Raw genomic sequence first — 15,367 nt, 5'->3', positions numbered from 1 at the left:
TTTTAACTTGGCTCATGATGTAAGGTTTTTGCAGAAAAGAAAGGGCTGGACCCAAATGCAGGGAGACTCGGGAAACGGAGGGTTGGATAATTGTGGGTTTAATTGTAACAAAAAAGTATTCAACACAAAAACATGTGAATCACAAGTCCATGAAAATAACACATCCAAAGAAACAGGGAACACGGCAACGTGGAGCAGACACTAAACGTACCGAGAGGAAATGGCAGGCAGACCACCAAAGACTAACGAACACTGAGCCAAGGGACACACAGGGATTTAAATATACAGGGAAGGTGCAGGTGATTAGACACAGCAGGTTACAATTAAGGGTGGGGCAGACGATCACGAGAGGAACAGACAGGGGCAGAAAGTGAAGTGAAGCAGACTGAGGAGGTGCAGGTGATTGAACGCAGCAGTGTCTAACTAGGGGAAGGGCAGACCATCACAGGGGTAAGACAGACAAAGGCAGGAAATAAAGTGCAAGACACAGAACATCTCAATAAAACAGAATAAATAACTAATTCAAAACATAAATCGTGACACATGATGAGGATTATCACAGGTTAAAGATGAAAGTCTTACGATGTGACAATGTAAAACTGAAGTGTTTCAGCCAAAATGAAAAATAAGAGGATAGAGTAATTCCCTGAGGTAACTCTATGACAGGAGGGTTTTAACTTTCCAAAAATGCTCTTTAATCAAGTCCTCTGCAAAAGGTTAGGTTGCATTTGGAGTCATTTAAATTGCTTCAGGTAATCTCATTTCTGATGCAAAATCACCATAAAATTACAAAAATAAAGTTAGTCAATATGCTAATCTATGCTACTTTGTGTGTGCTGCTGTTGTGCAGCAGTAGTCATCTTTAAGCCTGATTGTTACCTGAATGAGGCATAAGGTGTTTTAAACATAACACCCAACAATAGCAATATTAACCCACGCTACTGCATATTATCTGCATTTGGAGCTAGTTGGTTTCGACCTAATATAAAAGCCCTCGTACATACTGTATGATAAAGATAATAAAAAAGAGGAAGATATCTTTCCCTGCTGTTAACTTTTGTTTCAGTGGCAGTTGTCACCATTGAGGAAATATTGGTCCAAAGGTCGTGACAACCCACTCTGGTTTACAACCCTCACTCACTCCGGTGAAGACAGAACAAAAGCAAGCAGCAAGATGAAGCACCTGTTGTTTTTGGGGATTGCATTTTCTGCATTCTACATCAGCCATTCCAATCCTCCAGGTACATCAAACTGTTTTCTTCTCAATTTAAAATAGTAACCAAAGAACGTTTTATAGACCAGAGGTGTACTTTTCAGAATAGGCCAGGAAACTAGCACACAGACTCGTCTTTAGTGAAGAATTATCAAATGTTAGCGTTGTGTATTGTTGCTTTTTTTTAAAAACATAACTGTAAAATATTACATTTTCTTCACCTTTTATATGATTGTCAATGTTTTTCACTTAAACATAATGTTTCCGAAACTGAATCAAGGAGAAAGCGTTTTGGTACCTTCAGATCAGATCAACATGGCGGTTTCATTGGCGGAAGACAAAATAAATTAGGCGGAATCATTGTCCAGAACAGTGATATTCAATCAGGCAACAATAGACTTGATGGGGGAAAAAAACATGCTTCAGTAGGATACATTATATAATTCTAAACTGCATCTCTCAGCAAGATATAATTGTATTTTACCTTTTTGCTGACATTCTCTTTATGTTGTAACTAGCAACTAAAGCCAACAATGATTGTCTTTAGATGTGACCAAAGAAGAGATGGTACTTGCTGTACCTTTACTCTCCTGGAAATGTTATTTACACACTGCTAAAGGTTGTGCTAAGCTGACTGGACAATTCCTTCCTCTATAATTCTAAACTTTTAAACACTGAGATCATTTCTGTCTGAGCCTGAGCATGATGAGCTGTCGACCTGCAACTTCACCTCACCTCACAGCTTTGCAAATTATCGAGCACCCATGAATAGCCACGTAGTTACTAAGTTAGTTTCCCGCACAAATCAAGTGTATTTTTGGTTAAAAGAATTGTTTGAAACCACTTCTCTTCAGTGAAATCTATGAAGGGCGGGAGGGCCGAAAATGTACCTTAAATTAAACTCTTTATTGCCGTCATAAAAAGAGGGAGTGGGTATCTGGTGATGACATTAGTTAAACATTAGTTATGTGCTGATCATGCTCGGTGAAACCCCTATCATACAGAAATTGTGCAATGGTCAACTCAACAGCTTATTCTGTAGCCAATAGTTCTTCCAACCACAAAACCAGAGCATCACCTTTTACAAACAAAAGTTATCTGACTAACAGTGTTTGTTATCATCCAACAGATTTCTGTCAATTGGCCCCTGAAGAAGGTGAAGGTTCAAGCTTCACCTTTTCATTGCATTATGACCCCATCAAGGGTCAGTGCAATCCTTTCCTTTACAAAGGCCAAGGAGGAAATGCCAACCGTTTTGAGAATGAAAGAGAGTGCATAAGGAACTGTTCCGTCAATGCAGAAAACATCTACCCCGTGGATGGTAAGAGGGTTTTAAACACCATTAGCGAAATATTATTAATTAATTAATTAATTAATTAGTAATTCATCTTGATTCACTACTCTGTTTTAAATATGCAACCTAAATAAAGGCCACCTAAATGTGGATTAACCCAGTCTAGAGAGAAGCGCTGCCCTTCTTCCTGGCTGTAAGGACTTTGGAACATGAAACTGCCTAATGAGGAAGAGTTTTATGGCCTAAAGGACCAAGAGAGGAAGGGCTTCTTGAGATCTGCCTCGACCAAATTATTATCATGTCTAGGACCATGTGCATTATAAGACAGCAAAATCGACATGATATCAATGCTGATGCTATTTTTCTGAGTCAATTTAATAGACCCAGAAATTGCTGAGTTTTACTTTTGCCCCCTTATTACATTATGTCTTCAGAGAAAAGACACGTGTCAGCACGAGTGTTAGCAATGCGCCACCAAGTGGTGGAGGAGTAGGACATAATGTGAATAAATGTGCAGAGGCTTTAATATACTGCTGCTGCATAAAGTTTCAATCATCTAATTATGTGCTGTTTAGTTGAGCAATTTTAGACATGATCAATCATATTTGTTTTTTTTAAAATATATTTACTAGTTTTACTACCGCTGTAATGACTACTTTCTGATGGGGATGATGTTTTCTCTTCACAGTGTCCCAAGCCTGCCACTTTAAAAAGGCCAAAGGTGAATGCAGTGGTCAGTTTTTGAGATACTACTACGATTCTGTTCATGACAAATGCAAAAAATTCCTCTGGTCTGGATGCATTGGAAATGGAAACAGGTTTTTTGACCAAGGGAGCTGCAACTCCACCTGTGATGGCATCCATGGTGAGCAATAATCTCTCTCCATTTGCTGTTAATTATACATGTTGAAACATCATTATGTCAATACATGTTTTAAAACTAACGGGTCAGTAATGACACTTTAAAAAAACATGATACATGTTTTTCATCGTGTTGATGTCAATTGTTTGGGTTCTAAGATGATGGTGCGGAAGAAGAGGAAGACGAGCCAGACACTCCTATTGGTCAGTAGATAACTGTTTTTCACTCATTTTACATCAGGCTCTAAGTTGCAACTATCTGCACAAAAATGTTGTTATATACTTCTTGTGTTAAATCTATTTACATGTGCTCTTTAACAGCCATCATCTGTGGAGTTCTGCTTTCTGTCATTATTGCCGCCATCTTCATAACTGTGATTGTCTTGACTGTTCAGTCAAAGTAAGAGTCTTTTTCTTTGTCTTTATAGTTTTACAGAAATAATTCAAACTAAAAAGCAATAACATTCCTTACACTTAATGGCCACTCTACTGTAATTGTATTCATATTTTTTGTTCTTCTTCAGGAAAAAGAGCCCCAAAATGAAGGCAGAAGGGAAAAGTAAAGACATCCAGTCTGGCTCACCTCTTCAGGATAAGGCGATTGAAATGGCATAGAAAATCATGTCACCTCGATGGCAACATTCATCAGCTTGGTTGTGTATTATAACTCTAATAGTCTTGATACCAAACATAACTGATTGCAACATTTAACTTCAATTTCGAATTTTTTTACTGACATTATGTACAAGCCATTACAATTTTGTTGTTTCATGTTTTGTTTCACACACATGTGCAAAGTGATGTGTCTTAAGTTGTGTTATTTCCTGGGAACTTTATACTGTACTTTCATTTAGCAATTTAAATAAATCTGATCAGTCACAAGTGTAGTCAAAAGCAACCACAGTGGTAAGATTTGTCAATTAATTGATCTGTTGATTTAACTGAAACCATTTGAATAATTGATTAATTGTTGAAGTCCTTTTTCTAGGAAGAATGTCAACGGTTTCCTTTGTTGCAGCTATTCAGTTGTGAGGATTTCCTGCTCTGCTTTGCCTTATGTGATAGTAAACAGAATACATTTGGGTTGGCCGGACAAAACAATTTGGGATCCAGGAAATTGCTTCTTACAATTTTTATCGACCAAATAATTCACTGAGAAAACAGTGGGCACATCAGTTATTAATTCAATTCATTGTTTAGTGCTGCACCTGAAGTTTTGAGAAATATTTCCTTTAGAAGCATCTCAGTATTTTTTTAATGACAAACGAACTGCATCATTCAGGTACTCATCTGCTTGTGCACAATTACCTCAAATGCTTTCTAATGATGCATTTCAATGTTTCCAAAATATAACTGCATCATCACCTGGCTCAAAGATTTGTTGAAAACTATCTGAAATCTTCTGAAGGCACATGCCAATTCTAAACCCAACACATATATTTAGAGGTGATTTTGTGAAGTGCATGCCCACTGCATACTCTGTTATTATCTTTTCCGGCTCAGCATTTGTGAATCTTTTGTTTTAGGCTGCAAACATCTCAACATAATAGTGTCAAAACCAACCTGTCACATCTTCTTGAAATGTGTCGCTGTTGTATCAAATGTTTATGCTCATGCCTTGTATTTGGGATATAAAAGCAGTTTTGCATAAGAATCACTGGAATGTCTTATTTTATGGGAAGTGTTTTGCTTTCTCAACCTTGAGGTTGTTCAGTCATACATATTTTAAACATCTTGTTTTTACATACACATTTTCAAAAGCATTCATGCGTTTTGTAAATATAATATATTATTACTTTGTTGTTAAAATGGCATTACATTTGGCAAAAAAAACAAAAACATTATGACTTGTTTAGGACTCAGGACTTGATTTGGGAGTTGTCTGTCTTGACTTGGGACTTACTTGTGACTTTCAAAACAATGATTTCTCACCTCTGGTATGAGCACCCAATATTATATTATATGATATTTGACATAGCCAATAGTCTGCATATTCAATTAATAGGCAACGATCGGAAGCGAGGCCACTACGCATGCGTGACACTTCTAAACTAATTTAAAGTCTCACAACATGGTTTAATTCGGTTGAACATTAGAGCTTCTAAATATCAGTAGGTATTAATCCAATAGAAAAGAGTGCCGACCCAAATAAGAGGCACATACCGTATCTATAAGCGGCCAGGGGAATGTAAGCGAAGAAGGAAGTACTTAAACGTAACTAACGCCCAGAAGATTTTTCATCTTTGTTTTATAACGTTAGCTGGCAAAAGGCCGAGCCGGCAGAAACTACGTCACTTCCTCAAGGTATTTCCATTTGTTTGTGGCAAACGCCAGCAGTTACCAAGTACCTTTTACACCAAAGCTAACGTTACTATTTTAACTATCAATATGTCAGGGTGGAAACGGCATTATCTTTATTATCTGTAAACTGCTGTGTCCTGAAACCATGCAAGAAATAGTGTAGCTATCAAACGATTAAGCGCCAGCAAAGAACCGGAAAACGTGCGTTCGCGAGCTGAAGTAGTTGGCCAGCTAGCATTAGCTAACGTTAGCTACTCTAGGTTAATTGGCTAACTATTGTTAGCTGCCTTGTTCCTGGTGCACTGTTGGCTGACATTAGCTGACTTCGTGAGTCGATGGAGTGCCCTCATCTGAACTCAAACGTGAGCTGTCCCATCGACACCTCCAGGCTCCCTAACGGCACTCCGTTCTCCTGGTGTTGCAACGGTAAGAGAAGTCACCCTTTCATCCAACGTTACTAACGTTGACGTTAACGGAGTGCAATCATTTGGATCCCAGCCCTTGCTTCCATGTTACCATCAACCAGCGTTAGATAGATAATGTTACGTTAACTCAAGGGCAGATCACAGTGAACACATGAGGAAATGGTCCTTTCAAAAGAAAAGCACACAATACACTGTCTTATAGAAATATATTACTCTTAATTAAGACTTCCTCTTTTATCTCCAGTTTGTAGGTCTAATAAGAGTCCATGGATTTGCCTTACTTGTCTGATGGTCCATTGTGGAAGGTAAGTAGTTGCTGTTTTGTTTACAACTAAAGTTGGAAAAGCAAACATATCTCACTAGCAACGTGTGTGTCTCAGACCTTTTGGGAACCGTTTTGACTTTGGGACAGACAAATCAATTAATCAACCATGAAAGGGCTGCAATACTTGCATTAATGTATCTATAGTCTACATAACTCAGTCAGTGGTCACTGAGATTGCTGTCTGTAAATATGTCTCTGAAAACCTTTAAAAAGCTGTGGTTTTATTGGGATAAGTCTGGTTAGCCCCAGTTTCTGCTTTTGCATTAAATCACATCGCTAAGCATGTTTTATTCCTGAAAAATCTTATGTCATATGACAAGACTTTAGCACTGTTTTGGAAACATTTCCAGTTCCTCAAAGACTCTTCAAATGTAATCAAGGAAATGTTTAATTTCCAGTTACCGTCTTTGTTTTAACAAGGACATGTTATGTAGTAGTGTATTGTCATCAATGAGGAGCATCATTGTTATACCCAGGATCAAGATTCTTTACAATAAAACATGCAGACCCAGATTCTTTGATAAAATGTGTGAGCATAACATAGTCCAACACTTAATATTGGATTATATTCTGGTGGTTCTATATGTTGTGTGTGTGTGTGCTAAAGTAATCTCTTTCTCTACAGATACGTCAATGGGCATGCAAAGAAACACTTTGAAGAGTGTCAAGTCATTGGCGTCGGTCAAAAGAAGGGCGAGAAACAAGAGAAAGAGAAATCCCATCATTCCGTCTGCATGGACTGCAGCAGCTACAGCGTGTTCTGGTGAGTGTCTTTCACCACCAACACATCTATGTCTACAATGTTACTCACAGTGGAACCTTACACAAGTACAGTCAAGGGATTGTTATGGTGTGGTAACAAGAACCAGATGTTTCTTTATATCGTCATCATTCATTTATTGATACTATTCATTGACTTTTTTAGGGATCCAACAATCTTCTTGTTGCATGCCACAAATGTTAATTAAAAGCAAAACATATTCATATTGAGAAGTAATTGATACATTTACACATGTTGCATGCTACCACAGTGAAACACAATACAAGATATTGATGATGCAGTGTTTTTATGCAAAGTTCATTTTCGTGTCTTGACTAATGTGGATCTTTATAGTTACAGATGTGATGACTTTGTTGTTAATGACACAAAGCTTGGGCAGGTGCAGAAGGTCAGGGAACATCTGCAGAGTTTAGAAAAGTAAGTGCAAATCCAAAGAAAGAAAAGATGTTTTGCTCTGTCATCATTATACTTGCCAAATTATTTTATAATAAGTCATTATAATGTAGCAGTAGTCTTGATAGTTTGACAGTGTTTGAATGTCTAAAGGCAAGTATACATCATGCTCAATACAACATCAGTGTCCTGATAACACATGTTCCCCTCCTACAGCTCAGTACTGATGGGTGACAGACAGAGGAAAAGAAAACTTCAGGAAAACCCAGCCTCAGATAGCAAGTTGTTGAAAGACAACGTAAGTGGCTGAACATATGTAGGTCGGAGCCGCTCCACAGTGGTGTTTTACCACAAAATACTTTGGCTCAGACTTAGCTTAAATATTTCCATTTACGAGTCATTGCAGCCTTTATAGAGCTTTACACAAGTTGACTATCTTTAGATGTTAGCTTAAAACTTGGTTTTAGTCAGGATTTTTCCGAAGCCTTTCAAAATATTTATGTTTTATATGTACTGAATATTAGGATTTGAATGCATTTCACTTGTCTCTAACAGGATGGGGCCGCTTTAGGAGCTACAGGTCTGCGGAACTTGGGAAACACGTGCTTCATGAATGCCATTCTGCAGTCCCTCAGGTAAGGTTCTGCACTGAAGATGAGGTATGTGGGTGGTACACTGGGTTTGCAGCTTGGTTCAGTAGCTCTGCCCCTGTAGACCCGGGGCCCCATGACAAGTCATCCTTTATTAATACAGGCTGGGGCCCAGTCAGGGGAGTCACAGTCAGCGGACATAGTTCCCAGCTAAAACGCATTTTTCTTGGTGTGTTTTTACGATAACATATCAAGTACATTTTGTATTACTGCTGAACATTTACCAAAGCATGATGAAGATTTAAAAAAATAAACACAATCTGTTTTACTACTTTCCAGGCAGCCATTAGTTACCATTCATTTTAGTATGGTGTTGAAATCAGAAACTTAAAATGCCCCTAACTAACAGCTTATAGATTTACTATGATTTTTAGGTTTAGTTAAGTTACTATTCCAACTCATTGTACCCCAAAATAACTTACAACTGTCTACTACTTACTGTGTACTTCGACTTCACAGAAACTCATTGTAGTACTACATTTACTTGAAAGGGAAATGTGACTGGTTACATTGCAGATTCACCCAATTGACTCTCAAAATATAACAATTAAAATATGATGCCTCGTTCATTATGCTGTCCAGCAGCATATTCGAATTTCAAGCTCCACCGTGAACAAATGTTAAGTACATTGTGCTGATGAGGCCTCTCTATAACTCATCACTCGAGGTAGAATTTTGGACTTTTACTGTGCGGTGTTAATGGTTTCACTGTTAATAGTCACACTATTAACAGTTTTACTTTAGAAACCATTTTTTGTACTGCCAATACTGACTATTCCAAATTCCCATTCAGAAGTTGTCATCTTGCATAATCTTAAGCTCCTTCCACACTAATTCGTTTTTGTTTTAAAAAACGCTGTTTAGAAATGAATACGATCTCCGTCCACAATCGTTAAGCCCTTCCTCGTGACTATTCTGGAGCACTGGGTATGTGTGCTGGTGTAAACAGTAAAGCAGATTGTCGACTCAGCGGTTTATTGCACTTCCTGAAGTAACATGTCTTGTTTGATATTTAATATCTTTCTCTATCTTTCCCACACATGCACTCAAACAGATAACTGTAGTGGTGGAGGCGCTCTCTCTTGTACATGCATCAAATTTACTTAAAAAAAAAAAAAGGAACAGTTACAAATCATAATTTCCCCACATTATGGGTCACAGAATTTGGTCCACACACATCTCGCTGGTTTCCCGTCGGTTTTCTCTGGTGACTGGTAAGACCCAATCAAGAAGTGGAATTCGTAGACCGTTCATATGATTAAAATGGGTGTTCCTGTCTGTTTTGCTGAATGTGCTAATGTCTGGTGTCAAGCATGTTCTAACAAAACGTGTTTCTTTGACAGCAACATCAAGCAGTTCAGCTGTTATTTCAAGGAGCTGCCTGCAGTGGCTCTACGCAGCGGTAAGACAGCAGGAAGGAGGATGTACCACACCCGGAGCCAAGGGGACACCAGTGTGTAAGGTCCTATTCTGTCGGGGGGGGGGGTTCATGGACTGAGTGCAAAGATCTAACAATTATTATCAGCAAGTATAACATTGATTAAATTGTTACTTGTGTACATCTTAGACACATTTCCTGATGAGTAATTATCTTGAATAATACACCTTTAGTAGCACAGAAATAGTGTTATAAGATATATAATGAATGACAAACACTGTACATTGTAATGCAGCCGGACACAAGTTTGAGTATGTGTTTGTGTGTCATGCATTTGAAAGTCTTGTGTCCTCTGTAGAAACAACAACCATAGAGGTTTGGCCAGGCTTTGGATGCTTACTGTCCCAGGTTGTGCATTGGGGTAACCGGGCTGCTTTATGTTGAACAGGTCTTTGGTGGAGGAGTTCAGGAAAACCCTTTGTTCCCTGTGGCAAGGAAGCCAGACAGCCTTCAGTCCAGATACCTTATTTTATGCTATATGGAAAATCATGCCAAGTTTCAGGTATGCCAAGAGTGTACGGAGAGTTTGCCAGAATTAAGCTCCTCATGCTGAGCAGCAAACCATTTCCTTCTTAGTTCTGCTTTCATTAAACTGGAACAATGTCATTTAAGGCTGTGTGTTTGTGTCCAGGGGCTATCAGCAACAGGATGCACACGAGTTCATGCGGTACCTGCTGGACCACCTCCACAGGGAGCTGCAGTACAGTCGCAACGGGGCGTCTCACCCAGTCTCGCCTCAGGACGGGGTCAGATTCTCCACTGCAGATGGCAAATGCTGCATGTAAGCCCGGGACACCTTCGCATGATTTTATATATGTATATACAAATAATAGCATTTACTAGTTCGTAGCGTTTAGAATATGTTGTTTGCATATTCTTTAGCTCAGACATTGCTTGAACACCAGAACGAATGTGCATTTATTGATAATAACTACTTTATGTCTGCTTTTTAATTCTTTACAGAAATGGGACTGCCAGTGTTGTCACATCCAACTTTGGTGGCATACTGCAGAATGAAGTCAACTGCCTGATATGTGGAACAGAATCTCGGAAGTTTGATCCCTTTCTTGGTAAAGGCCCAAACGAACTGAAAGCGTCTGATGCGCATGTTTTCTGAAGTACACCTTTTAATAGCCAAACACACTGCGTACCTACTCGTACCTATGCATTCTCACATCGTATTTATGTGAGAATTTGTGTCCATTCTTTTTGACTCAGATCTGTCTTTGGACATTCCCAGCCAGTTCAGACAGAAGAGAAGTAAGGACCAGGAGCCGGGGCCCACCTGCACCTTGCGTGGTAAGTTTCCCCACTGTCGGAGGTAATGACTCATTAGACTAAGTGTATTTCTAAGTGTGTACTGCTGAGATTAATGGCAGCATTTTCTGTTGTTTGTTTATGTTTTAGACTGCTTGCGTAGCTTCACTGACCTGGAAGAACTCGATGAAACGGAGCTGTACTATTGCCATAAGTGTAAAAAGCGACAGAAATCCACCAAGAAGTTCTGGATCCAGAAGCTGCCAAAGGTAGAGACAGACATTCTCAATTCTTTCTACAATTAATTCATTTGAAAGGTTTTTCTATGAGAGTAAAGTAGTTGGGGGAAATATTGTGTTCGGGTATAATTGGAGCTTTTATTTCCTGTATTAGGTTTTGTGTCTGCACCTGAAAAGGTTCCACTGGACGGCCTTTTTAAGAAACAAGGTGGATACCTATGTGGAGTTTCCACTGAAAGGCCTGGACATGAGGCGCTACCTACTGGAGGTGAGTCAAAAAAGGACGAACAAGGAATGAAAATGAAACGGGCGTGGCTTATATAGCACATTAGTGGCACAGTAAGAACTGCTACAGGTCAGAGGTCGGCTGTGCTCTTTCAGTTCAGGCCGCTGTAAAAAAATGAACTGCAGTTTAAAAAAACAAAACAAAATGATCATCCTCAAATATTTGTATTAATACGTCAGCACTGCTTTCTGTGTCTGCTGTTTACCAAGTTTGGTAAAGTGGTGTTAGTGGAATTTTTATTGGAGTTATCTCAGTCAAACTTCACAAGAACTTAGATTACTTGTGCCACATTGTAAACCTTTATAATGAAGGGGGATGGTTTACTAACTTAGAAAAGGAGTCGAGACACTATTCAGACCACGGAAAGATCACAAGTGAAATGCTAGACGGCTGACTTGGCTGACTTGGAAATGGAAGTGAAATGCTAGACGGTGAACTAAAATGGCTGCATTGCAAGTTAGGCACGAACGGAGAAGCCGCAGACAGCACCAAGAATAAACTATTTAAAAATTTAGATGAAGAAATGTAATTGTTCCTTTTACCAAACTGGTGATTGATTAAAACTGAATTGTCCTCTTGGTCATCTGATAATGGATTTATATCTACAGAAAAGTTGGGGGCATATGTCAGTTTTCTAACATTTTATAGACAAAACAATTACTAGAGAAAGTAGTTGAACAGATCAATCAGTCTTTGTTGTTAGATTATTGTGTAGCACATGTAATGTAAGACTTGGTGTCTAAACTGATGCCTGCAGGGGGCGCTGTTCAACAGTGACTGTTAAACGGACAAACTCGTAAAGGGGAACTAGTGTAAACTGGAGTTTGCTTTCAAATTATTCCTTACTGTTATTCTTTGAGTTGTGTAATTTATGGGTTGTTCCATTTACAAATCAAAAATTGGCCAAAAGTTATGTTTGAATACTAGCTCCCAGGCGGTCTGTGGCACGATGTTTTTTTCCGGTGCTGTAAGAAAATATCTTCTCTCGTCTTTCTTTTGTTTGCAGCCGGAGAATTCATTACCAGAGAGCTGCCTGTATGACCTCGTTGCTGTCGTAGTGCATCACGGATCTGGGTGAGTTGAGGGAGTATCCCCTGTTTTAAACACACAAATGGAGAAGTTGAAATATGTATTTGTTCATTTTTGAATTGGCACAAACAGATATTGCATATATCTAGGGCTCTCCACAAGGATATGGAGTAACCAGCCTGTGGGGAAAATGAGCCCGCTACTTTTTTGAAAGTTTCCAATGAAGGCTCCTTTGTGTTACAAACCATCTAGCGGGTCAGGTTACAAAAAGCCACTATTCCATCATATACACTGATCTATTGCATGTTTTATTGTAAACATGTAGTGAATTATAATAAAGGAGCCCCCCCACTCACACACACCTTATCTTAACCCTTTCCCATGAGCCCCCTCCCAAGCATTAGAGGAGTACCTGACTCCCAAATGTCCCATTTGTACATCAGTTATATCAAGGGTCCTTGAAAAGGCTTCAAGATAGGCCGAGCGCTGTTCATCAAAGTGCTGCCGTTTTACCTCTTGCCTCTAAGTGGCGATGTTGCACCGCTGAGCTGAATGTCTCCATCTCACTTGAGCAGCAATGAACACAGTCTCATCAGAAGCCAAGGCAGCAGAACGTGATACGCGCGTCTGTGTTCACAGGGTTGGATCGGGGCATTATACGGCATATGGCAGCCACGAGAGCCGATGGTACCACTTCAACGACAGCACGGTGACTCTGACCAATGAGGACGTAGTGAGGAAGGCCAAGGCCTACATCCTCTTCTACGTGGAGAGGACCGAGCAGGTGGCCTCGGACAAGACCGCCGCGAACAAGCCTGCTGTGGACACGGCAGCCACGGACAGCGGCCCTTCAGAAGCAGTTGCTCAGGACAAGGTTGCAGCAGACACGGGTTTGATAGATGTGCCAGCCTCACGCATGAATACCCAGGATGTGGCAGCCCCAGATGTTGCTGCATCGGGAAATGTGGGTGAGGACATGGCTGAACTGCATAAAGCTAACACGGCCTCAATGGATGCTGCAGCAGATAGCGATACCTCAGACAAGGCGGCAGCAGAGGAAGCCAGCCAAGCTATAGAATGATTGTATCAGACGGCCTCAGACCAGCTATTCACTCCATTTTGGCTTTTCTCCTCGATCTCATTTCTCCCCGTGCTTGAGTTTAAATAGTCATTTTCACGTTTAATGTATTTGCAATACTACTTAGTTTTTTTTATGATCTGCATGGCAACATCATCTATTTGCTGCTTGAGATTTGTTTAGTATGACTAGTTGCATTTATTTCCATAATGTTTTATTCCTCGGATGAGATGGACTTCTCTGTATGTAATAGATTCCAGATGTGATTGTTTAAACATAATGAAGTAAAGCTGTAGCCTGGGGAAACCTCAGTTGGTCCAATATTTAGCCTAGACTGAAGAAATGTATTGTGTCAAGACATTGTCATTGTAACAATATTTGGAGTTTCTATTGTTTTTAAAGTTTCTAATTTTGTAATATCCACTTCTTGAGAACCTTGTCGTTGTGTTTTCCAGTTATTCCGAGAGGTTTGAGGATGTAGAATGCATTGATTGACTGACAGCTACTCATTAGTGCTTCAGAAAGTTCTTTTCACTTCTTGACCAGAAGCAATGTGAAAGAAATGATCATTCTCAAATGGTTTTGTTTGTCTTGTGTTTATCTGGGTGAGTCTTAGAAACAGGCCCTGATAAAAGTTTCTATAAGTGAAGAAAGAAGTCTTGAAGTTCACCCTTTCCTGAAGACCGCTCCGTTTGTAGCGACCCTGCAAATCTTTTTCCGCAGTTCAACAACACGTAGACGGGAAGACGATGTAGTTATTTCTTCCATTACTCTTTTAAGCAGTTAAAGCATTAACGTTGAAGTGGCAGAAGCTTTTTAATTACTGAAGTCAGAACAGTAACGGCCTATAGAATCACGCCACCACACCGTCTCATGAGGAGAACATCTCCCTACACTCCATGTGGAGTTTATTTGTGATTCTGATTTATATAGTTACTACAGTTGAAAGATATTTAAACTTTTATACAATTAATAGTGTTCACAGATGTTAGTATGCAGCATTAAGAACAAGATCAATTAAACTACAGGACAGTTGATGTTCAGCTGGAAGGTCAACAAATAACTCAACTATTCTGATAATCAACTCTGCATTGAAGTCGTTTTTTAGATAAAAATGGCAAACAAATTGAATGCTTCTTGCTTCTTAAATGTGAGCATTTACAGTGTCTTGTCCTGCTTATAATAAGCTGAATATGTTTGGGCTGGAGGTGGCTCTTCAGGCCGAAAACCTGATTTGAGGACTTTATCATCAGCTCTATGTTGTGCTGGACATTTTTCTCAATCAATAATTGATTGCAGCTCTGAATTAAAGACCAACATAACTTAATCAAAATAAGTTTCTTTGCCTATAATTCTTTCAGCATATGCTGTAGCTGATAATGTATATTTCTTTTATTCAGTGGTTTAAGTCCTTTGAGGAACTTTAATAGCAAATGTGAAATGCAAGCTGCCATATGTGCACAATATGGTGTACATGTTAGGAACTGTCCTTTCATGTCACGTTGAACATGTGTGCACCAGAGGATACGTTATGTTTACATTAGTGTCCACAACGCTCTAATTGTGTCCAATAGAAAACGAGCAGATTTTTAGCAAGCCTTTTCTTTTAATGTTATTTTCCTCTAGCGAACATCTCCGCCCACACACACACACACACATACATAAGAGCTCCCCTCGGGACACGTGCCAGCCAGTCAGCCTCCTCGCTCAGGCAGGAACTAGCACTCCTCTATGATGATGAACAGCTGCTCTCCCTCGCCTGCTCACAGGTGGCTGTGTGCTCCCTACTCCATCCCC

General features: G+C 39.5%; 2 protein-coding genes across 2 annotated transcripts; both read left to right on the top strand.

The window, feature by feature from the left end:
• Positions 1–1,174: 1,174 nt before the first annotated feature.
• LOC142948084 (inter-alpha-trypsin inhibitor) lies at positions 1,175–3,983 on the top strand. The gene is made up of 6 exons (XM_076089966.1): positions 1,175–1,241; positions 2,343–2,534; positions 3,196–3,372; positions 3,528–3,572; positions 3,690–3,762; positions 3,893–3,983. Exons 1-6 carry the CDS (start codon positions 1,175–1,177, stop codon positions 3,981–3,983), a joined length of 645 nt encoding a protein of 214 aa, XP_075946081.1.
• Positions 3,984–5,642: 1,659 nt separating this feature from the next.
• On the top strand, positions 5,643–13,993 carry usp3 (ubiquitin specific peptidase 3). The gene is made up of 15 exons (XM_076089149.1): positions 5,643–6,095; positions 6,339–6,399; positions 7,045–7,182; positions 7,534–7,617; positions 7,810–7,891; positions 8,149–8,228; positions 9,587–9,700; positions 10,070–10,183; positions 10,313–10,462; positions 10,645–10,751; positions 10,900–10,980; positions 11,089–11,207; positions 11,332–11,445; positions 12,470–12,537; positions 13,132–13,993. The coding sequence occupies exons 1-15, from the start codon at positions 6,005–6,007 to the stop codon at positions 13,571–13,573; spliced, it is 1,845 nt and encodes a 614-aa protein (XP_075945264.1). The 5' UTR covers positions 5,643–6,004; the 3' UTR covers positions 13,574–13,993.
• Positions 13,994–15,367: the final 1,374 nt, after the last annotated feature.

This window comes from Anarhichas minor, unplaced genomic scaffold, assembly GCF_050575085.1.
Source record: "Anarhichas minor isolate MPS153535 unplaced genomic scaffold, ASM5057508v1 ptg000011l, whole genome shotgun sequence".
Lineage (NCBI taxonomy): Eukaryota > Metazoa > Chordata > Actinopteri > Perciformes > Anarhichadidae > Anarhichas > Anarhichas minor.
This window is presented reverse-complemented; position numbering and strand designations above follow the sequence as displayed.

Excerpts from the sequence above, each read along its gene's own strand:
- LOC142948084 (XM_076089966.1), top strand. The coding sequence starts at position 1,175 with ATGAAGCACCTGTTGTTTTTGGGGATTGCATTTTCTGCATTCTACATC. Across the intron at positions 3,573-3,689 it reads CGAGCCAGACACTCCTATTG|CCATCATCTGTGGAGTTCTG; the intron begins GTCAGTAGATAA and ends GCTCTTTAACAG. Across the intron at positions 3,763-3,892 it reads GTGATTGTCTTGACTGTTCA|GAAAAAGAGCCCCAAAATGA; the intron begins GTCAAAGTAAGA and ends GTTCTTCTTCAG.
- usp3 (XM_076089149.1), top strand. The coding sequence starts at position 6,005 with ATGGAGTGCCCTCATCTGAACTCAAACGTGAGCTGTCCCATCGACACC. Across the intron at positions 6,096-6,338 it reads GTTCTCCTGGTGTTGCAACG|TTTGTAGGTCTAATAAGAGT; the intron begins GTAAGAGAAGTC and ends TTTTATCTCCAG. Across the intron at positions 7,892-8,148 it reads GCAAGTTGTTGAAAGACAAC|GATGGGGCCGCTTTAGGAGC; the intron begins GTAAGTGGCTGA and ends TGTCTCTAACAG.